Source organism: Gobio gobio (assembly GCF_949357685.1).
Source record: "Gobio gobio genome assembly, chromosome: 5".
Taxonomy (NCBI): domain Eukaryota; kingdom Metazoa; phylum Chordata; class Actinopteri; order Cypriniformes; family Gobionidae; genus Gobio; species Gobio gobio.
In genome coordinates this window covers 15,644,926-15,670,067 of record NC_137101.1, presented here as the reverse complement: position 1 = coordinate 15,670,067, position 25,142 = coordinate 15,644,926, and the positions used below count along the sequence as shown (strand labels likewise).

At 38.5% G+C, this 25,142-nt stretch overlaps 1 protein-coding gene across 3 annotated transcripts; it reads right to left on the bottom strand.

Moving 5' to 3' along the window:
* Positions 1-9,312: 9,312 nt before the first annotated feature.
* cntn1b (contactin 1b) lies at positions 9,313-25,091 on the bottom strand. Of its 3 annotated transcripts, none has more exons than XM_079816951.1 (25): positions 24,878-25,091; positions 24,679-24,767; positions 23,338-23,418; positions 22,128-22,169; positions 21,861-21,987; positions 21,508-21,689; positions 21,300-21,395; positions 20,219-20,425; positions 20,003-20,102; positions 19,555-19,736; positions 17,114-17,238; positions 16,881-16,998; positions 16,582-16,732; positions 16,334-16,461; positions 14,507-14,679; positions 14,304-14,427; positions 13,161-13,328; positions 11,940-12,089; positions 11,763-11,833; positions 11,436-11,667; positions 11,250-11,362; positions 10,988-11,177; positions 10,759-10,874; positions 10,148-10,304; positions 9,313-9,944 (listed from the first exon to the last, which is right to left on the bottom strand). In XM_079816951.1, exons 3-25 carry the CDS (start codon positions 23,390-23,392, stop codon positions 9,862-9,864), a joined length of 3,090 nt encoding a protein of 1,029 aa, XP_079673077.1. In that variant the 5' UTR covers positions 23,393-23,418; positions 24,679-24,767; positions 24,878-25,091; the 3' UTR covers positions 9,313-9,861. The 3 variants fall into 3 exon arrangements, with proteins under 3 accessions (XP_079673077.1, XP_079673078.1, XP_079673079.1); XM_079816952.1 differs by having other exon boundaries at positions 24,840-25,039; XM_079816953.1 differs by lacking the exon at positions 24,679-24,767 and having other exon boundaries at positions 24,840-25,039.
* Between the last annotated feature and the right edge of the window lie 51 nt (positions 25,092-25,142).

The window sequence follows — 25,142 nt, the reverse complement described above, 5'->3', positions numbered from 1 at the left end:
TGCTTGTACTGAACTGTGATGGGCAAACTCATGACTATGACGAGAAAAAAGTGATATCCTTTTTAGGGTCTTTGGTTTGTTTACATGTCTTTGGTCTGTATTGCATTCATATATCATTCGAACCGCACCAGAGTTCGTTTAGAAGCGGACTGAGACCCATCTTTTCAGTGGTCTCGGCCGGTTGTTTGGTGCGCACCGGGTTTTGGGTGGCAGCTTTCACATTTGTTCAAATTAACAGCACTAATAAAGCAATTTCACCAGAGTTCGTTTTAATCTAACCAAACATGCCAAGTATGAATTTATGAAGTATAATAATGGGAATATATGATATTGGAGTGAGTATTTAGCCTGTCGTGGCTTATATAAACATGCCTAGTTTAGAAAAAATATAACTGGTGTGCTTCTTAACACAAAACCAGTGTTAAGCCTTGTCTGTGAAACCAGGGGTAAATGTGTTGCTAATTTAAAAAGAAGGGAAAAAAGTAAGAAATAAAACATGCATGGATAAATCGTTCACAATAAGATCAATCCATTTAGGAAACAGAGGGAATTTCATGCCAACTTTACAGCTGAGTTAAGCTCAATCAACTGCATCTGTTACAGAAAATAATTTTGACTTAAAGCGTTAGTTCACCCAAAAATGAAAATAATGTAATTTATTACTCACCCTCATGCCGTTCCACACCCGTATCTTCGGAACACAAATGAAGATATTTTTGTTGAAATCCGATGGCTCAGTGAAGCCTGCATAGCCAGCAAGGACATTTCCTCTCTCAAGATTCATTAATGTACTAAAAACATATTTAAATCAGTTCATGTGAGTACAGTGTTCAATATTAATATTATAAAGCCACGAGAATATTTTTGATGTGCCAAAAAAACGAAATAACGACTTATATAGCGATGGTCGATTTCAAAACACTGCTTCATGAAGCTTCGGAGCGTTATGAATCAGTGTATCGAATCAGCGGCTCGGATAGCCAAAGTCACGTGATTTCAGCAGTTTGGCGGTTCGACACGCGATCCGAATCACGATACGCTGATTCATAACGCTCCGAAGCTTCATAAAAATATCTTAATTTGTGTTCCGAAGATTAATGAAGGTCTTACGGGTGTGGAACGGCATGAGGGTGAGTAATAAATGACATTATTTTCATTTTTGGGTGAACTAACCCTTTAATTGAATTGTTTTTGTCCACATTTATTGTAAAGTGCCATATATAAACCCATATATATGGGCATGATTTTTATCTCTGAATTTTAAGTTCTTTTTCATATATATTTGGCAGGGCATAAAGTAAAAACTATGACTACTCATGACTATTCTAAAGTCTTTTAAAATATCAGATAATTTGACCTGACATGGAAGGTTAGTTCAGGTTAAAATGTCACATGCTACAACCCTCAACCCAGCCCCTCCAAATAATACAAAATAACAAAACTAAAAAAACTAAAAAATGTCTGTGCTGGGATAAAGACAATTTAAAGTTGGTAAACCTAGTGAATTTTGCCTGAAATGAGCACTGATACTGGGATTGTTTACACTGAAATAATCCAACCAAAATATGAACCCATATAACTCCAAAGCACTACATAAGGCATGGCTGTAACACACACTTCAGCTCATCTGGTGCGCATGGACTCAAAGTGAGGAACACGGGTGACATCTCCACTGTCGATCTGTCTCCCTCACAAGCTGCTCTCAGACTGTCAGCCTTGTCATTTTGCTTCCTGTCACTGTAGGCGAGTGATGACAATTCCTGTGCCTTGAGTTTACAGTACACCCCCTCTCACACCTCATTCTCTGTGTTGGAAGGGCTCTTAATAAGGCAAAATACTGCTGTAGAGAAGACTGCAGGAATTAGCTAACAGGAAACGCTCACGTCGAACACACAGTTTTGACATTTTAGACAAATTCAAGCTCACTAAATCCAACAGTGAGAGAAAACAATTATTACAACCAAACCTCTCCAAGGAATAGTTCACCCAAAAGGTTTTTTGTATTCATGAAAGCACGAATAAAGGAAATAATTACTAAAATGATGTCTATGTAACCCTTAATACATTTACCACGCCAGGCCGCTCATTGAAATACATATCTAAGCCTGCTGGAATCAAAATCTGACCACAGAATACAAAACAGACACCTTCACTTTAATGCTCCTAGTCTATTCCCTGTCTTCACAGTCTTACCAGCCTGTCTCCATCCTCGAAGCCAATTCAAGGGTTGGGTTTTTGAGAACATCATTCTGTTCCCAGCATGACACGAACAGACCTGCACTGTGTTACACCGGCCTCAGAGATGCATCTGAACACACACACACACACACACTCGCACACGCACACGCACACACCATCAAAGAGATTGAGGGGTGAGAGTGTGAAAAACCAGAGTGTTGGTGAGAGGTTACTAGATAAGAGGACAGTGACTCTCAACAATGACATACTGCACTCTTTCATTGTCTCTCTCTCTTTGTCTCTCATATTCACCCTTTCCACCGAAATGGTGTTGTTGATGCTTATATTAGTCCCAGTACATGGAAAAAAGATGGTTTAACCTGGTGTGACGATTATTATAATTCATAAATAATACATAATAAATGCTTAGAATATTACTATATATTGTATGTGTGTGTCAGATGTTTTTATTTAAAGGGGCGGTGGATTATGATTTCACTTTTTTAACTTGAGTTAGTGTGTAATGTTGCTGTTTGAGCATAAACAACATCTGCAAAGTTACGATGCTCAAAGTTCAAAGCAAAGGGAGATATTTTCTTTTAAATAAATTACTTTTTAAGGACTACAACAAATGGCTGAAGACTACAAGAAGTTTATGCACGGGTTAGTGACATTACTACCCCTAAAATTTACATAAACCCTGCCTCCGGGAACACCCAACAAAGGCGGTGAGGCCATGTTGAGAAGGAAGAGTTGTTGTACAGCACATTTAGGAGTCTGCTCAAACCGTCACATCCGGCTTTTCACATTTATTGCAATACAGTACGTAACACAAATGCAATAGCATGTAGGGCTGTAACGATTTGTCCAAAAATAAAAACCTCGATTAATTGAACATTTTACCTCGATTATGATTAATGAACGATTATTTTGCTTTTTTTTGTTGTTGTTGTTGTTGTTGTTGTTGCCCTCGTAAGGTTTTTGAGTAAGTTCCTGATAAGGTTTGTACTGTAAATATGTTCTACTATTAAAGGTGGAAAAAAAAAATTCTAATGAAAAAGTGCATTTCTTTGTGATTTTAAAACACTTGAAGGAAACAGTTCTCTTTCAGCAGTTATTGTCTATGGGGCAGATTTCTGTTTGTTGTACATCAGATACAGATAAATTAACACAGTAGGCCTACATTACATTTATTTGAATGCATTAATGAGAGAGTGATTGTGTGTGTGAATTACTCATACCGTCTCTATTCATTATGAAGCTGTGGTTTATAATTACTTCAAAGGTATTAAAATATATGCTATAACGGTTGAGTTTCTAAGCTACTTTAGTGACTTTGCTTTAGTCACAGGACAGCGTTGACACTGCGTTTCTGCGCTCGTCGCTGCGCGATCTTCACGTGATGTGCGAGCTACTGTATGAGTGTTCGTTTGTCACAATACATCAGGCATTAGTTCAACATAATACACATCTGATGGTCGAAAATCGCTTTAATGTACAAACTGGCAGGGCTTAAAACACATACAAATGACAAAGCTTTGTGAGGACGCAGGTGAAAGAGGTCTGCCTTCAGGGCGCGCGCGTTGTCAGAGACGCGACACAGCTCGGCTCTCTGTCACAGAAAGATTGTTTTTGAATAGTGCACAATCGCTTTAAATGTTGAAACTGGCAAGCCTTTAAATGCATGTACTTGACAAACTTTATGAGCACGAAAGTGAAAGCGATCTGGCTTGCACGCGCCGTGTGTGTGTGTGTGTGTGTGTGTGTGTGTGTGTGTGTGTGTGTGTGTGTGTGTGTGTGTGTGTGTGTGTGTGTGTCGGTGGCAGCGCGTATAGGCTATAAGAACGGCGATTGACTGACCTGTATATAAACTGTGTAAAACATGCCGTTACTATAGTGATTCTGGGCATCTATAAACACAGATACTGCTCCTGCATCTCTGTGTGCCTGCAAACTGCACTTGATGTGACTGACGAAGTCACGTGAAAACCGAAATAACCGACATGGGAAAAATACGTCGGTTAGAGGTTCTGAATGTCGGTTTCGGTTATTTTTCGATTAATCGTACAGCCCTAATAGCATATCATTAAACTAAACTATACCTGTTCTATCTTCATGCAGCATATATTCTCTGGCTTTGTAGGTATTTTACAACAGGCCCCACACGAGCGATTTATAGATTATCATGACAGAATATGCTAATCAATGACTTGAAGATAGTTAACAACACCAGCTACATAAATTCGTCAACTAACCATTCAGAAACGTCCTGTTACATGTTGTCACTTCTCGAGTCTCCATCATTGTCCTACTCTGGTTTCAACATAAAAGGCTGAACAGTTTCGGACATTTTCTGTGCGTGTCTGCGTGAGGTTATCGGAGCTGCTAACACAAGCTCTTGAAGCTCCGCCCTCTACATGAAAGGGGGCCAGGATCACCAGCTCATCTGCATTTAAAGGGACACACACAAAAACGGCACGTTTTTGCTCACCCTCAAAAAGTGACAATTTGTACATGCTATAAAAAATGATCTGTGGGGTATTTTGAGCTTAAACTTCACATACACAATCTGGGGACATCAGAGACTTATTTTATATCTTGTAAAAAGGGGCATTATAGGACCCCTTTAATATTTATAAACAAACAATAAGCATACCATTGTTATAATTAATAAATATGACATTAATAAATATGAATAAATTCTTAATTATACTTATTTTTATATCACTTTTTTCCTATATGACTCAACCAAATGCCTCAGACAATACTGGTTCCCATTTTGAGGGTGGAAGAACCAGTTTTTCCAGGCCCACAACCACTTTTCTTTACGAAAATGGGCCAAATTGGGTTTCCACAGCACCATGTTTATGGGAAAAGGGTAAAACATAAACATGAATTGATGCTATTTGTGTCCATAACTATCACTAGCAAGTCAAAAAGTGCATAAAATGAAATGAAATAAAATGCCATTTTGATGTGCCTTAACAGACTATTAACTCGATCACAATACAGCCGGTTATCTGTGCTTGGCTGTTGATGCTTTGGGCTGGATATAATCAGTGGTTCAGAACTCATTTCAGAATTGTGGGTAATCCTTAATTACATTGGGAGATGATGGTGTTGATTGCCATCCGCCTTGCCAAGCTTCGTGCAGGAGTGGAAAATTGTGATTTGGTAGGAAGAGCCAATGGAGGTAAAGGCTCTCGCAGCAGGCGAAAACAGACAAAGTGCTGACAAGCCAGAGTAGAGATTTGAAGAGCAATATCAGACTGAGCACACAAAAAAACTCAATATTTTCTCTAAAGGGGGTGAGCTTCAGTTGTGGGCCGTAAAATGCAATCGATCACTTAGAGCCACAAGTTAAATGAATTTACACAACACATTTGGTTCTCCGAAGGCTTCATTTTCAGATCTGCCTGTTTGTTGCATTAGGGGTGAGAAATGCTGTTAGATGATCACTAAATAAGATGTCACAAACAGGCAGATCAGCATGGGATATGTTGAAATTGAGGCACAGAGGAACTCGTAGTGCTTCTTTACTGTGCAAACAATCCAATAAAAATGTCTGCACAACCAGCAATTACGCACATATATGACACCCCCTGCCAAACCAATAAAACTACAGGGGGTTTGACAAGCGCCGTAACGCTTTGGTGTGTATTATGAATGACAATCCGCATCAAACCGGCCCAGGAGGGTTGTATAAGTCGTATATGTCCTCACCGAGACCCCGCTGAACCCTGAGATTCAGCGGCCCACTTCTCGAAAAATGCTTGCTGCTGCACCGCAGGCCCTGCCACACACATTCAGTGATTTATGATCGTCTGTCAGAGCTAATACGTCCTATTTGACATGCTCCCTACCAAGCAAAAGGAGAGCCATACCCGTCCGCCAGCGCTCCCATTCTGCCTTTCAGCCACAATGGCACCCCTAAATAACAGACAAGGCCCTGGCGGATGAAACATTGGACGTATGGAACACAGATGCACACCTGATCTGCATAAAATGCATCTGTAGGCGGACACAGAAAAGGCAGACATGTCACGTTTGTGACATATAGCTACGCTTTATTGGTGAGGCATGAAGTGTGTTGTTAAATATGCAAATTATGTGTTTTTTGTATAATGGTAAGTTACAGCGCTGGGAATCTCGTGCAAGAAACTCAATCAAAACTAAGATATGAAAGAGATCTTCACTCATCCAGCAAAATCAATTCATAATTAACATCCGCACAATTTACAGAACTAGCATTCTCTGGTAATGCACAAACACTATACCTTACACATAGCCATTGCATTCAAAAAGGACTTCCACAACTACAACAACTTGCCAGGACAAAACCTCTAAATGATAAGCCAGGATTCAATTAAAGAAGACAAGAAGACCACATGAGGCGTTAGAGGAGTTGTGTAAATCTGTGCTCTGTATGTCACTGCCAGTGCTGCTTCATTAAGAGCCCTAATGATGATGTTTAATTAGCGGTTTCTCATCCACAACTGATGAGGAGTCAAATGAGTCAACCAATGAGAGACGAAGCAAGATATGTATACGGACCATGAAGCATTTACAGTGGGCCTACACACACACAAGCTCATATGCACACAAACACAAATGTATCTCTCTAATGCAGATGAACTATATTATAATAGACTTACAAACTATATTACAATCATCTCCACACATGTAGGCAAAATATGGTCCACTTTGAATTAGACTGATGTAGCTATATTTAAGCATACAGGGAGTGCAGAATTATTAGGCACGTTGATTTTCTGATCATATTTTTTTTCCAGGCACATTTGACCAATTCCAAACCACAGTAAAAATAACTACTATTGATTTAGTATTTAATAATGTATAAGTGATATATAATTGTTCATGAAGGCTGGAAATGAAAATCACCTTATATTCAGGTGTGCAGAATTATTAGGCATGTTTTCTTTTACAGATAAATTGAGCCAAAAAAGAGATTTAACTCAGACTGAAAAGTCAAAAAGTATTAAATGCCCATGAGAAGGATGCAATACTAATGCAATACTAGACATTGCAGTTAAGGCATGACCATTGGACAGTGAAATGCTCGTTGGGTCAGCAGGATCTGACAAAAACAGGTGGTGAAGAAAAGACACCTGTTAACTGCAAAAGAATTAAGAATTAAGGTGAAGAATTAAGGGTGAAACCATCAGGAACCCTTTAGTCTCCAGCGCCACCATTTTCCAAAGCTGCAACCTACCTGGAGTCTCCAGAAGTGCAAGGTGTCAGGATCTCAGAGACTTCAGTTAGGTAAAGAATCCTAAAAAATGACCCCCACTAGATAAGAATCACAAGCTGAAGTGTTGTAAAATACATGAAGAAGGTTTTTTTATAGGCTTTATGGACAGATAGGTTGAGAGTGACTCTTGAAGGACCAGCACCACATCCTCTAGTACCACTGTTTGAAGAATTCATCTTCCATAAGTTTTGGGAGTTCATTTTTAGTCCATCTCTGCAAAACGGACTTCAGGATGGACTAAAATGAACTCCCAAAACGTACTGCCAGATTCTGGAAGATGAATTCTTCAAACAGTGGTACTAGAGGATGTGGTACTGGTCTTTCAAGAGTCATTCTCAACCTATAAAACCTATAAAGCCTATAAAAAAGCAGGCTTCATGTATTTTACAACACTTCAGCTTATGATTCTTATTTAGTGGGGGTCATTTTTTAGGATTCTTTACCTAACTGAAGTCTCTGAGATCCTGACACCTTGCACTTCTGGAGACTCCAGGTAGGTTGCAGCTCTGGAAAATGGTGGCGCTGGAGACTAAAGGGTTCCTGATGGTTTCACCCTTAATTCTTCACCTTAATTCTTAATTCTTTTGCGGTTAACAGGTGTCTTTTCTTCACCACCTGTTTTTGTCAGATCCTGCTGACCCAACGAGCATTTCACTGTCCAATGGTCACGCCTTAACTGCAATGTCTAGTTTTGCATTAGTATTGCATCCTTCTCATGGGCATTTAATACTTTTTGACTTTTCAGTCTGAGTTAAATCTCTTTTTTGGCTCAATTTATCTGTAAAAGAAAACATGCCTAATAATTCTGCACACCTGAATATAAGGTGTTTTTCATTTCCAGCCTTCATGAACAATTATATATCACTTATACATTATTAAATACTAAATCAATAGTAGTTATTAGGATTACTGTGGTTTGGAATTGGTCAAATGTGCCTGGAAAAAAAATATGATCAGAAAATCAACGTGCCTAATAATTCTGCACTCCCTGTATGTTATCACTCTGGACATTATATTACAATTGAATTGCATATTATAAATAAAATTAATAAAATACCTAAAGTAGGATATGAAATAGGATTCCTTGTTCTGCCTCTGTTGTTCTACTGTTTATGTTATGCTGACATCTACTGGATGAATCCGAACATTCTAGTTAGATTATTACCTTGTTTGTTCCTCAAAAAGAATGTGAGATGAAGAGAATACTCACTAATTTCGCTTCCAACGTTGACTTAGCTTTATGAACTTATTAACAGTCTATTGTAAGTACATGGGATGAGAAGGTAAATATCGCACGTGCACCACGCTGTGTTTATGGCGTCCTCAAATAGCCGGTTGTAGCACTGATAGAGGACGTTCATTAAAATACTTAGACTGCTTATGGATTTATATCTAAATTGAAGTTTGTTGTTAACATTACTTTAAGAGACTAGTTACGTTTTTATACAAAATAAATTACACATTCATTCCCGAAACGTGAAGCTAAATACCAAAAAAGTGTTTTGTGCTTGACGAATCACTGTTCAGTTCAGTTGTAGTCCTTAAATAGCAACTAGCTAATTAACATAATGTGAAGTTTGTTTTGAGATTTAAATAAACTTAAGACATTTGAAGTGTTTAAATCTTGTAATGCTAGTTGAACATATATAGCCTAGTTCTCAGAAAACTGATTAAAAAAGGTTATTGTAATGTGGCAGTAACAGTAACTGGCATTTAAGCTAAAAAGTTGAATATGATATATTTTTAAGCATATCAGCATGATTCAAACATTCTTTGTTTTTATGTAGAAACTAGTGGTAGGATTAGCAGGGTTATGAAATATACTGTAACTTGTAGTTTCAATCACATGTCTGAGAAAACTTGGAAGACACAAGAAAAGCAATTTGTTTAATGTTTTCGATGTTTACTGACATACGGATGAAAATTGCAGTTTACATTTTTTGCAAAATAGGAAGATACAAATAAAGTCACTTTAAAATCAAACACAGTGACAAAAATAGATTTGTAAACATTATTAAATGTAAATAAAATGTGGGCAAACAAACAACTGAAGCTCAAACCTTTCTATGTATTATATAATGTTGTGCAGCAACTGACATGGAAACAAATTACTAACAAAACATATTCTGTAATAAATACATTTCTTATTTCTGAATAATTGATGTAAGTCATTCAAAAATTCACCATATCCTGATACTATATATTTATTTTACATCACCATTTCTTGAGTTGATTGTGGGCATTTAATAAGGCAAATCAAGAGGGTAAATATTACAAACAAATCTATATTCTATATTTTACACTTTCAAACAAACTGCACCATGCAAACCATCCCTGTAAGGAAATGGTCTACATTAGGATTGTTTCTCAGAAGTCGATTTCCCAAAAGTATTGACAGTGTTGTTGTTTGCCTACAGGCCTAAATTCATCCAGCCCAGAGCCAACAGCAAGACAGAGGCGATGCTGAGAGATTCAGCGCCCAGAGCTGCTTTACCTGAACACAATAAAGAAAGACAAGCATAACAGTTAGATCTGTGGAGCTGCGTCGGTCTGTTTAAATACTGAAAAGGAGACTACATGGGAGGGATTTCAGTTCTTGAAATATATTTTAAATGATGCTAAATTTCAGATATCATTTTGCAATCATCAAAATCAAAATGAGATCATCCTTATTGATTATTGAAAGGAAGTATTCACCTTGTACTATGATCTGTGATATGGGCCCATCACCTCCCTCACAGCGGGCTCGGACCTCTATGAGGTAATCGCCGGTCTCTGGCATGGGAAAGTCGATGTAGTGCCTGCCGGTGGTGTAAAGCTTCCCATAACGCTCTCCTTCCTTCCGGAGCAAAATCTGAAAGAAAGATACAAATGGGAATACAAATATATATAATTTTTAATGTATTAATGAACAATTAAAATAAGGGCATTAAAATAAGGTTCCAGTAATAAAATAACAAAAAAAATAGTATAAATGATACATGATTTAAAAAAGGCATCAAAATAAGTTTTCAGTAATAAATAGAATAAAATAAAAAAGTATACAGAATGAATGAAAATAAAGGCATTAAAATAAGATTCTATTAATACAATAACATATTTTTTATATATAAATGATAAATTAAAATAAAGGCATTAAAATAAGTTTTCTGTAATAAATAGAATAAAATAAAAAATAATATGCAGGATGAATTAACATAAGGGTATTAAAATAAGGTTCTATTAAGAAAAATAAAATAATAATCCTTAAGATTAACAAGACAATAATGAATGTCAACTGAATACTAGATAAAATATAACCGACTCACCTTGTAACCCTCCACATAGGACTCATTCCAGTAGTTATAGATGTGATCCCAATACAGATAGAGCCATTTGCGTGTAAAGCTGACATATTTGTATACTCTCAAACGACGACTTGGAGCTGAAAAGATAATACACATACATGATCAATACATTAAAGCTATCGTTTCAAATGTAAGACCTGTAGAAACCCATAACCTGGGCGAGTGATCTAGAGAAGTGTAAATCTCTTACGGGGTCTCCTGGTGAACATTTCACAGTGCTCGCTGGGCGGCCCGAGCCCAGCTCCGTTGAACGCTCGTACCTCTATAAGGTAGTGAGAGTCAGGCCGCATGTTCTCCAGGCGCGTTTGGTTAATCATTCTATGCACAAGGACTCGAGAGGCAGCAGCCTCATTATCATCATACTTTCTCCAGTAACGAATCTAGACACCAAATGAAGAGACATGAGGATCAAAATGTCATGATTATTTTCTATTATTCCACTTAGGACTCACCTGGTATCCGTCGACCCAGTTTGGCGGTGCCTGGTAGATTGGTAACCACCAGACCAAAGCCTCTGTAGAGGTCACCTGACGGGCGTAGACGTCTAACGGAGCTTCAGTCGGTGCTGCGAGAGATATTACATGTGTTAAAGGATACTTTAACTCATTTTAAAGCCGGATAACATCAAACATTCTAACCTAGGCGTGGCGAGTAGACCACTGTTATAAGACTTGAGGGTCCTTCTCCTTTGTTGTTGTAGGTGCTCACTTTGACCTGTATCTCTGTGTCTGGCATCATGCTCTCTTTGTAGACGTAGCGCCTTGTCTCAGGATCCTCCACGGTCGACCATTTCCACTCATAATCCTCGTGCGCCTTGAACGCTACAACGTAGCCAAATTTTTTACCGAAGAAGAACTGAGGTTTCACAGGCTGCAACGGAATCAAGGACATGAGGGACACATCAGAAATCTGCCATTGACCTCTACTCAGCAATAGCATAAATGCAGCAGGATATGAACACGTACAGTCCAGGTCACGATTAGCTCTCCGCTTATTCCCACCTGACCAATGACATCAGAAGGAGCTATTGTAGGCCCTGAGATAAGAGAAAGACTGGGTGAGACTATATGTGCCTCACTTATTTTACTAAAACACTTATACATCTATATTCATTAAATACTGAAAGCTGTAAATATACTCACTGGCATCCCAAGTCTTAATTTTAATGGACGGACGACTGTTTTCCCCAGCTCCAAAATCATTGATGGCATACACACGGAATTCATATTGCATCCAGGGGTAAAGGTCAACAACGGTTGCTGACTCGGTAGATCCATCCAGAAACACAGGAGCTGGGAAAACAATATTTGTTCTCTTAAAAAAAAATGAACATGATCACAAGAGCAAAATCTAAGATCACAGTAAGAATACATAACGTTCTTCACAAGATCTTCTCAAATGTGACAGAAAAAGCCCAATCGAATTAACAGAATGCAAATACTTGCGAAAAACTTCCATTCTGTATTGTTATAATGTTTAAAGGGTTAGTTCACTTAAAAAAATTTTAATTATCCCATGATTTACTCACTCTCAAGCCATCCAAGGTGTATATGACTTTCTTCTTTCAGCCAAACACAGTCAGAGTTATATTAAAAAATCAAAAAGTAATCCTTACGGCTCCAGGGGTTAATAAAGGCATTCTGAAGCAAAGCGATGTGTTTTTGTAAGAAAAATATCCATATTTATAACTTTGTAAACTATAAAACCGGCTTCCGGTAATAGGCGTACGCGAGTCTAGTTCCGGCGCAATACCTGACCTATGACCCGACGCAAGATGTATTGACGTACAGAAGCGCAGAGGATAGAGCAAAACGAAACACCGGTCACAAATTAGTCTAAAAACTAACATTTTTAAAGAGAAATGTTGGAGGAGCTTGAGTTTGTTTCCCAATCCTATTTGTTTGAGTCGCGAGAGGCGTCTACTCACCGCCTTACGCTACTACAACCTACGCCATATGCGGGAACTCGACTCTCTCGGGAACGCGCGGACAGCCGTTACCGGAAGCAAGTGATTACAGTTTATAAAGTAATAAATATGGATATTTTTCTTACAAAAACATATCGCTTTGCTTCAGAATGCCTTTATTAACCCCCTGGAGCCGTATGGATTACTTTTATGATGAATGGATGCGTTCTTTTGGGCTTCATAAAAAATAGTACCATTTACTCCCATTATAAAACTTGTAAGAGCCAGGGTATAACTCAGACTGTGTTTGCCTGAAAGAAGAAAGTTATATACACCTAGCATAGCTTGAGGGTGAGTAAATTATGGGATAATTTCCATTTTTGGGGGAACTAACCCTTTAAGGAAATTAGTTGGAAATGCTCAAGACATGTGTTTTGTCTCCCTCTAGTGGACTCACAAGTGGTTGCAGTTTTCCAGTCCTCTGGATCCAGGGCGTAAAAGTCTCGCGTTTGTACAACATGCTGGATGAGGGGACTACCGTGGTCTGATCCCAGACACCATCGTAGTTTTACTGACGTGTCTCCAATCTCTTCCACACGGACGCCACCCGGAGGACCAGGCAAACCTGAAGCGAAAAGGGTCGACATTTTTGACAAAGTCATGATGGTCTATTTGATGTAAATAATAATGCAATAATACAAATGGTTAGTTGTTGAACAGCTAAACATCAATGCATTGTTTTTAAAGAGGCCTTGTTTTATTCTTTTACAAGGTATTGATTTTGTTTTTGGGGACTACTGGAGTAGGTTTTCATGCTTGAATGTTCCAAAAAAAAAAAATCACATATTTTACATTATTGCAGCTCACTTCCTAGTCTGTCAGTAACACTGTGGCCCTGTCCCAAATGGCACCCTAAACCCTCACGGTCTTCCTCTGAGTCCGCACTTTCACAACGTAATGCCGCTTTGACTGCCGGGAAGAAGTCCGTTGCGTAACCCGCACCAGTCGAGGGCGCATATCGACCTCAAGGGGGGTGCTCGCGAGCACCCTTCTGAGACCTAAAATGATAAATGGGACACCCTGCGGTCTCGTGGACTTAACGGACACGCGCACGCAGCGGCCATTTTAAGTCCACAAGACCGAAAGTGCACATGAAGTGTGCCATTTGGGACAGGGCCATTATAGTTCCTATCTCTATGAAGCCCCTCCTTTTGAAAAGTGCAATGTGCTCTGATTGGTCAGCTGGAACAATGTGTTGTGATTGGTCAAATGCTTCAAGAAATGTCATTCCCCTTACCATAATAACACTAGGGCTGCGTCCGAAATCAAATACTCTCTTGAATAGGTACTTATTTTGAATAAGTAATTACTTCACGACCGCTAAAACAATATGTTCTTCTGTATATACTGTAGTATGAATGTGTGTGGTACGAATATAACCTGGACGTACTACATTCACCATGCTATCGTTATCATGTGACCTACTGCAGAAAACAACAACATCTAACTCAACCATTTTTTTGTGCACAGTTTTAATCACATGCACATATCAGAAGCATTAGTTTAATAAACTAGGGCACACACAGTTCAAATAACCAACCTTTGATAAAAACATCAGCTTCCGCGGTGGCGTTGTCCACTATAGTCTGAGCTGTGCAGATGTAGTGTCCTGCATGCCTCACCTGAATATTCTTGATCAGCAGGTCTCCACTGTGCTCATGATCCTGCAAAAAACACGCAAACAATGAATGTCCTCCTGCATTTCTCATCAACAGAACTCCTGGGATTCTTGGCTCTACTCACCATGAGCTGCTCGTAGTGTTCGAAGTCTGTGTAGAAGTTGATGATGTAGGAATCGACCGTCCAGATGAAGGTGATGTCCAGGCTGGGGTCATATGATGCAGAGCACTGGAGTACTCTACTGTCACCTACAACCGCCTTAGTGTCTGACGGAGCCACGGTAATCTTGGTGGCCTCTGAGAAAATTCAACAGATACAAATGCATACACCTCATATTAATTGAAAGGCTACATGGAAGATCTATAAAAGTGAAAAACATATAAAAGGAATATTTACAAAAGTGACCAGTCACAAAACCTATGATAAATACTTTCCCTTATAAATGTATATCAATTTTAACAGTTGATAAAACAGTAAATTAAGATGCACTATTCAGCCCATAATAATTATATTTCTAATCTAAATTAATTTAGAATTCTTTTGTTAATTAATTATGGCAAAAATTAAATGAAATAACTACACTTAAGTCTACATTTAAAGGTGCAGTGTGTAGTATTTATGAGGATCTATTGACAGAAATGCAATATACATAACTATGTTTTGAGTGGAGTATAAAGACCTTATATAATGAACCGTTATGTTTTTATAACCTTAGAATGAGTCATTTCAATCTACATACACCGCGGGTTCCCTTACAGTGAAGTTGCCATTTTGTGCCGTCTACCGTTTCTACAGTAGCCCTAAACAGACAAAGAGCACTAGTCACTCTCTGCGCTCTCAGACGACGACATTTTTGTCCTGTGTCGGCCCCTGTAGTTTCTCTACGTGCTTCGAAAGGGAGGGGTGAGCTTTGGGTGATTGCAATTCACAACTTCACCACTAGATGCCGCTAAAATTCACACACTTCACCTTTAAGTGGAATTCGTTTTTTTCTTAAAGGTGCACTATGTAACTTTTCCGTCCGTTTTTTTTCCGCACAAAATAATTCTCGTCGTAATTAAAAGTATTCTCATAATTAATGACAATTTTCATGTTTGGGTGAACTAAGCCTTTAAAGCTACACTATGTAACTTTTCCGTCCTAGAGGTCGCCTGTTCAAAACAAAGGCGTAGTTTGATGACGCCACGTTTGAGCGCAGAATCTTGGGACATGTGGTCTTCACCTCACAGCCGGTGGAAAAGACTCGGGATAGGACTCGGGCAGAAATCATGTTCATGGATGCGATTATTAACGTTACTGAAGTATGAAGCAGAGCAGGGCCGGGTGTTGTGGAGCTGAGCAAGGCCGCTGGAGCATTTGTTGATAAGAAGAGCGCAACACACGCCTCGCGAGCAGCGGGACTGTTATTATGGTATAGTCGCCGGCGGGACTTTTATTATGCCACAGTCGCCGGCGCCACTTCCGCTTTCCCGGTCATGAGTATTAGGTAACGCAGCTCTGTTTATCATATTAGATACATCTGAGTGTGTTGAAAATTATGTTATGACGTTACTCTGTGCGTTCGCTCCGCGGCTGCTATGACACTTGTTGCTCACTGCTCAAAGCGTTTCTGCAGAATAAAACGGAAACAGAGGGTAACGCAGATATGACGCAATTGACAGGCGACTTCCTCACATGTCCTGGTTCCTTGGTTAAAATAGCAATTTTCTCATGATTTACAAGTAGTTGGAAACATTTAGGATATTGTAAGTACTCAACTGAACAAAATATATAACACTGTCCTAGTGGTTTTTGGATATTTTACTGCAAAAAATTATTTTACTTTATATTATTTATTTGTTGTGTGTATTAATGCTTTATAAAATAAAATAAATTAAAATAAAATATATTTAAGGTGATTATATATTTTAGGTATATAGTGTAGGTGATGAGATTTGAATATTGTCTGACCGGTGATAGTGAGCGTCCCTGTGCTGTTGGATTTGCCGCGGTCATTCTCAGCGTAGCAGGTGTACGCGCCCTCGTCACTTTTTGTAGCGTTCAGAATCTCCAGACTTCCATCATCCCAAATTAACATCCTGAAAAATAAGGATGAAAAGAGATGATTATGATGACAACTGTGACAAAGCTTCCATCACCACCACGACCTTATGATTTACCTGTAAGTAAATGCATGTATTTAAGATGGACTGACTGACCTTGAAGAGTTGGCCAGCAGCTCGGAGCCTCGTTTCCAGACGAACTTGGGTTTAGGAGCAGCACGGGGTTTGCACTCTATGACCACACGGCCGTTTTCAGCCCCTAGTAGAACCTTCTTCACTGGATTATAAATGAATGTTGGTGCACATGCTGTGAAGAGACCATTGAGACACTCAACCTTCAGCAATAATTATGTGCCTTTTTTAAATACACTTTCAGAAAAGTGCAGCTCTTTCTATTTTTCCATGTTAACTACTACTTCAGAAGCATGATAGTAAAGAAGTATTTAAAAGCTCACAGACGACCCGAAGCTCTGCGCTGGCATAGATGGTCCCCCATTCATTCTCAGCAACGCACTGATACATGCCCGAATCCTCAAACGTGAGGCTGGAGAACTTCAGCTCCCCTTTGCCGTACTGGGGATCAGGAAAAAAATGTGACAGAACACACACGATTACTTGATATTAAACAAACTGAACAACTTGAAGTTCTCATATGGGTGTTCCACGGAAAATAAAACAGGGTATTAACCGAATAGCCATCCTTCAGCCAGCGTATCCATGGTTGGGGCTTCCCGACGGCAACACATCTGAGAGTGAGCTCGCTACCAACATCTTTCTCTGTGTCATTGATGTGCTCCGCCCACTCTGGAGCACCTGAGGAATATAATATAATTAATATAATATAATATAATATAATATAATATAATATAATATAATATAATATAATATAATATAATATAATATAATATAATATAATATAATATAATATAATATAATATAATATAATATAATATAACATAACATAACATAACATAACATAATTAATATAATATAATATAATATAATATAATATAATATAATATAATATAATATAATATAATATAATTAATATAATAAATATAATATAATATAATATAATATAATATAATATAATATAATATAATATAATATAATATAATATAATATAATATAATATAATTTGGTCTATCAAATCGATTAATCACAATGAATCACATATAACATATGATGTGTGTGTGTGTATATATATGTATATTTGTGTGTATATGTATATACGTATATACTGTATATATATATATACATATATATACACAGACAGACACACACACACACACACACACACACACACACACACACACACACACACACACACACACACACACACACACACACACACACACACACACACACACACACACACACACACACACACACACACACACACACACACACACACACACACACACACACACACACACACACACACACACACACACACACACACACACACACACACATATACACTCACCTAAAGGATTATTAGGAACACCATACTAATACTGTGTTTGACCCCCTTTCACCTTCAGAACTGCCTTAATTCTACGTGGCATTGATTCAACAAGGTGCTGAATGCATTCTTTAGAAAAGTTGGCCCATATTGATAGGATAGCATCTTGCAGTTGATGGAGATTTGTGGGATGCACATCCAGGGCACGAAGCTCCCGTTCCACCACATCCCAAAGATGCTCTATTGGGTTGAGATCTGGTGACTGTGGGGGCCATTTTAGTTCAGTGAACTCATTGTCATGTTCAAGAAACCAATATGAAATTATTTGAGCTTTGTGACATGGTGCATTATCCTGCTGGAAGTAGCCATCAGAGGATGGGTACATGGTGGTCATAAAGGGATGGACATGGTCAGAAACAATGCTCAGGTAGGCCGTGGCATTTAAACGATGCCCAATTTGCACTAAGGGGCCTAAAGTGTGCCAAGAAAACATCCCCCACACCATTACACCACCACCACCAGCCTGCACAGTGGTAACAAGGCATGATGGATCCATGTTCTTATTCTGTTTACACCAAATTCTGACTCTACCATCTGAATGTCTCAACAGAAATCGAGACTCATCAGACCAGGCAACATTTTTCCAGTCTTCAACTGTCTAATTTTGGTGAGCTTGTGCAAATTGTAGCCTCTTTTTCCTATTTGTAGTGGAGATGAGTGGTACCCGGTGGGGTCTTCTGCTGTTGTAGCCCATCCGCCTCAAGGTTGTGCGTGTTGTGGCTTCACAAATGCTTTGCTGCATACCTCGGTTGTAACAAGTGGTTATTTCAGTCAAAGTTGCTCTTCTATCAGCTTGAATCAGTCGGCCCATTCTCCTCTGACCTCTAGCATCAACAAGGCATTTTCTCCCACAGGACTGCCGCATACTGGATGTTTTTCCCTTTTCACACCATTCTTTGTAAACCCTAGAAATGGTTGTGCGTGAAAATCCCAGTAACTGAGCAGATTGTGAAATACTCAGACCGGCCCGTCTGGTACCAACAACCATGCCACGCTCAAAATTGCTTAAATCACCTTTCTTTCCCATTCTGACATTCAGTTTGGAGTTCAGGAGATTGTCTTGACCAGGACAACACCCCTAAATGCATTGAAGCAACTGCCATGTGATTGGTTGATTAGATAATAGCATTAATGAGAAATTGAACAGGTGTTTCTAATAATCCTTTAAGTGAGTGTATATGTTAGACGCGATTCATCGATTTGACAGCACTATACCCTGTAAAAAAAATGGGGCTATATGGCACTAAAAGTGGTTCTTGGCTCGTAATCATAGGGGAACCACTTTTGGTGCTATATAGCACCATATCTTAACATGTTCTGTATATGGTAGCGGTGCTATATAGCACCTCAGTCAGCGGTGCTATATAGAACCTCAGCCAAAGAACCGGTGAAGAACCTCTGAAGCACCAAAATTTGGTGCTATACAGAAAGTGGTTCCCCTATGATTACGAGCCAAAGAACGACTTTTAGTGCCATATAGCACCATTTTTTTAGAGTGTATAATGTAATATAATATAATATGCTTTCTGTAATTGTATATAAGCCATGTTTATCCACCAAATACATAAAACAGAACTAAACCAGTCTGTTGAACTTTGTGTTACCCTCCACATAGAGCCACTGTCGATACCAGTCCATTCCCTTAACGTTGAGCGTCTCACACTCGTAGCTGCCCTCGTCCTCGTACTGAACATTAATCAGGTGCAGTAAAGCTCCATTCATGCTGACTTCATAGTTGGGCGGGAGATCAGCGTCTAACTTCCTCCAGCGGATGTGCGGGAGCGGACTGAAATGTATAAAGATTGAGTTTATCAAGTTTATATGGTTGGAAACAACCCAAAACGAGTAAAGAACAAATCTAATGCTATTATGTGAGTAACAACGCTTCATTAACAAAAAAATACTATTGTATTACCATGTTTTGGACATGTACTATGATATTCTTTGATACTATGGTGTATTCCTTCAGTACCATTGTAATGTATATATTATGAAGGTACCATGGTATCACCATGCAGACTATATGGACTGCATCCCCATTTGCTGACTCACTTTCCAAGGGCAAAGCACTCCAGAGTGATGTTCTGTTGCACCAAAGCATAAGTCTTGGGAAATTTCACACGGATATCAGCAGGATACCGCTTCACCTCCTCTGTGCAAAGGGCAGAGATGAAAATCTAGGTCATTAATTGACCTTTAAAAACAACAGGGGTCACAGTAAGGCAATTATGAGTAATCTGGCATTGTGGGTAATGTGAAAGCACTCACTCTCTATTTGGGGAATCAGAGGAATCGGCATGCTGAAAACACTCTTGCCGATGGTGGGACTTGACACAAAACAAGAGTAATTCCCAACGTCTGACGCCTCGACTTTAGCGATGTACAGATTCCCAGTTGTCTGAGACACGAAACGCCTCTGGTCTGGGATGATGAAGTTGGGAAAGTCGTTGTAGATCCAGCGGAACATCACTTCACCTGAGAGACGAACAAAACAATTGACAGAAATGAGATTTGAGTTGCTGGAAGGCAAGTGGACACAAATCATATTTTGTAGTACTTCTACTTTTTTACCCTGTACAATTGTTAGGCAACAATGGAAGCTTGTTTCCTCCATGGAGTAAAATAATATATATATTTTTTATCACACAAGTCAGAATTGGGATATAAAAAGTAATGCTGGGTAAACGATTAATCGCGATTAATTTCATCCACAATAAAAGTTTGTGTTTACATAATATATGTGTGTGTGTCCTGCCTATATTTAATATGTATGTATGTATATATAAATACACACACATGCATGTATATATTTAAGAAAAATATGTTATATTTATATATAAAATATTTTTATACAAGATAAATTATATAAATGTATAAACAGTACATACATGCAAATATTTCTTAAATATATACTTGAAGGAGTGTGTATTTATATATACAGAACATAATGTATATGTGTGCACTGTGTAAAATTATTATTTAAACACAAACTTTTATTTTGATTAATCGATTGCCTAGCACTAATAAAAAATATATTTATTCCATGGTGGAAACAAGCTTCCATAAGAAAAAAGTTATTTTATAAACGAAATATTTTAGTTAGATTTACTCAATTTATTATATTTAGCATTTATTTAAATTATGACTTATTTGATTTTAAAAGCCGTTTTTAATTTAATTTTAAATTGGGTGGAAAACCTTGCAACATAAATTCTAGTAAATGCACAGAATCACAAATTTATAATTTTTTTTCTGCTTTTAACCGTATCATGGTGGTTGTATAAATCTTCTAGGGAACTACTGAGAAAAAAAACAACATTCTTTGATAATGTATGCGATCATGTCTTACTTGGATAGCGAGAGGGAGGAGAACACAGCAGGACGGCCCCCTGTCCCTCCTTAACATTCACCGGCTCTCTCTCATCTGTAGGGAACTGGTTCAGGTCTGCGGCCCGAAAAATGAAACAAAATGAACTGAGGAGAGGATATGACAAAAGAGACATCTGGTAACAGTTCACAGTCTTTACAAAACATAAGAAATCCTGTCCGTCACATACATCCGAATTTGACGATGGCTTCTTTGCTGATGACTGTGCCGTAGACGTTCTTGGCCACACACACATATTTCCCAGCATGCTTGCCCTTTTCTGGGTTGGTGATGAGCAGGTTTCCTCCCACCAGGCTAAAGTGCTCATCCGGCTGTTCCATCAGTTTAATTTCCCAGTTGTTTAACCACCATCTGTGAAATACAGGCTTTCATTAATGACCTTCTGATTGATTTTCTCAAAGATTCTTCTTGAAAGTGCGAGCAATTTGGTAAACGCCTCTCTGCAATAGGGATTTTCCCATAGATAGAGTACAGACAGAGGTCATGACAAACAAAGCACAGGGTTGGATAAGAAAAGATTACTTGATGATGGCCGGCGGGTTGGCCCGCACTCTGCAATTCATGGAGATTTTGCTCTCTGGTGAATCCTCTGCGTACACAGTGTCTAGAGGCTCCTCTTCAAATATAGGACCAAAGCCTGTGGCCTCCTCTGATAGACATGACAATAGCCAGCATTATACTCAAGCTACAGAAACCTAACCTAAACCTAAGTAATAATAATGTGGAAAAAACATCAACATGTCATACTATGTACTATCTACTAATGTTTGGCGGATGTTAAAGACTTACTGTCAAAAATTCTGGGTTCAAATATCCTGGGTTTAATTGCAGCTGGAGTGGGAAGAAAACAGAATTATTTTAATTTGACTTCATTTTCTTCAGAGTATCTATAATATAGTCATTTTTTAGTCATAGGCTCATTTTCCAACTCCCCTAGAGTCAAACAGTTGTGTTTTACCGTTTTCTAATCCATTCAGCTGATCTGAAAGCCAACGCAGTGCCTGAAAATAGTTCCCAGCACGCTCCCTGCGCAAGCAGGTTGTTAGGGTGCTGCTTAATATCATGGTACGGCAGTAAAGTTCCTTGATTATTACGCAAGAATGAGAGTACAGTTCCTAGCCATTTCAGCCTAGAAAATCCCAACTTTTCATATTCCGTCAGTCTTAGTACACGATGTAACTACAGAAGAGTCAAGTTTTAAATAGGAAAAATATTGAATCTCGTTGGTCATTTTTGAGTGAGATGCTAATGGTCTAATCCGATTCAATGATCTATGCTAAGCTATGCTAAAAGTGCTACCGCCAGACCTGGAGATCGGCTGAATGGATTCAAAAGTTGGAAAATGAGCCTATTTTCAAAAAATAAAATTGTAGTGTTCCTTTAAGCCATTGTCTTCATGGGGACATGACCATTTGTTTTGAGGAAATCTAAAAGACTTCATAAAATAGACGTTTGCTGATTTTACATAAGGTTAATTCTCATGACTGCAGACTAATCCTAACCAAAACCAGAAAAAGTTTTAGATTTTCAAAGTTAAAGGGATAGTTCACCCAAAAATGAAAATTGCGTCATCATTTACTCACCCTCAAGTTGTTCCAAGCCTGTATGAGTTTCTTTCTTCTGCTGAACACGAAACAAGATATTTTGAAGATTATGGTTAACTAAACAGTTGATGGACCCCATTGACTTCCAGTAGGAAAAAAAAAATACTATGGAAGTCAATGGGGACCATCAAATGTTTAGTAAACCATAATCTTAAAAATATCTTGTTTCGTGTTCAGCAGAAGAAAGAAACTCATATAGGTTTGGGGGTGCGTAAAATGATGACAGAATTTTTTGGGTGAACTATCCCTTTAAGAATACACTTTATATCTTGTTTAATGTGATTTTCTACTTTTGAAGACATTCCTATGAAATAATTTAGATAAATTATTGGGATAATTTGTTCCTAAAATGTAGCTTAGTAAGCACACACACACACACACATTCAGTTCCTCACCGGCCATTAAGAAGAAGTATGAGAGAACACACAGATGCATAGCTGGGGTCACCATCTTGACAATCTGAGTTTAAAAAAAACCTAAAAACGAGAAATAGAAAAGGAGAGAGTGTGTGAGGGTGAAGTGCTGTGTATCTGCAGTGTTGCAGCTGCATATTGTCTTTTTCTGATGTGGCAAGCCATAGGAGATTGTGTCCAAAATGGAAACAGAAACAATTTATCACACCCTACCAACATAACAGTGATTCAGCAAGCTGCACCATCTCTCTCTCTTTCTCTCTCTCTCACACACACACATACACACATACTGTAAGCGCATATGCCCACAAGTTTAATCATGACTACAGATGAAACACAAAAAGCAAAGGCAAGTCTGAGTCTTAGTATACACACATGCTTGCATGCACACACACTCTCACACAGTTGCTAAGTCCAAGTCTCCTTGATAACGCATGCAGCATCTCTTTATCTGCTGTTGCTGCACTTTTACACATTAACCCTCGCAGAAGGTTAGCAAGGACATTTGTGTCTGCCTCATAAGACGTGTCCATTTATTATGCATCTCATTGGTAAGGCTCTCTCACACACATGCAATTTCATCATTGGGCACTACTTGTCTGTCTGCATGTTTGGCCATCCAGCTCTCAAAATACAAATGATGCACATGTGGTACTTCTATGCATGGTATTTTGACCAATCTCTCATAATCGCATTGCATGCTCTGATCTGTCTGCTCTTGTTCTGCTCACTGGGATTTAGGTCACTGCCTGTAAGCTCATATAAGGGAGTGGCAGAACAAATCTAGCAGTTGATTAAATTATCTTCAAACACAATAATTTGCACATTTTAATTTAACAGAGCAACACAAATCATGCCTGATATCTTTCGTTTTAATCATTATTTTTAACAAAACTATTATGCAGAGAATTCTGAGAAACCAAAATGTTTCATGTGATCATGCAAACGTTATATTAAGTGTATAATCAAGCCATAATAAATGTAATAACTGCGTCATTGATGATAGCTATTTAGCGCCGCCCTCCGACATAACACTGTCATTACAATCTATATATATATTTTGTTACCAGGAAACAGACTAACTTCTGTCCCGTTTAAACTTTAGACAAGTAAATATCATGTAATTAATTCGCATCACAGCTTGTTTCAGCATAACAGTCAGAAAATGTATCAGTGTTTTATTTTATAATGTCATTTGTATGAACCCACACTTTTTATTCATTCATTTCATTTGTAATTTAATGTTAATATTTATTCTTATTTTATTATGTATTTTGCTTATATTTTATATTTTTATTTTTTAAACGGAAGACATCAACTGACCGGACTCATCCACCCTGTTCTTCTGCATTGCGGTATTCCCAAACTGCGCGGAACACCTTCATCCAGACTTTAGCATGCAGAATAAACTCCTGAAGGTCACAGACACATCGTATTTTCCACAGACTGACCCATACGTATCGTTAGATAAGCAGCAAACTTACCGGGAGAATGTGTTAAATCCTAAATCAAACCCACAGACCTGGATCAGCACCACCGCATCGTCCCGCAGCCGCAGCCCAGCGGGGAGACAGACACATGGCCCGCGTGGTACCAGCCTGCTATTGGATGAGAGCGGAAACTGCGCATGGCAGGATGCCGTAACACAGACTGATGCTCTCCGAGACTGATGCTCTGCTGCAGTGGATCTCAAACTGGTCAAGATGAGTTTATTGCATTTGCGAATGATTCGAAATGTATGGACTAAGATATTTGGTGGTTTAAGGTAATGGGAGGCTTATCCATAC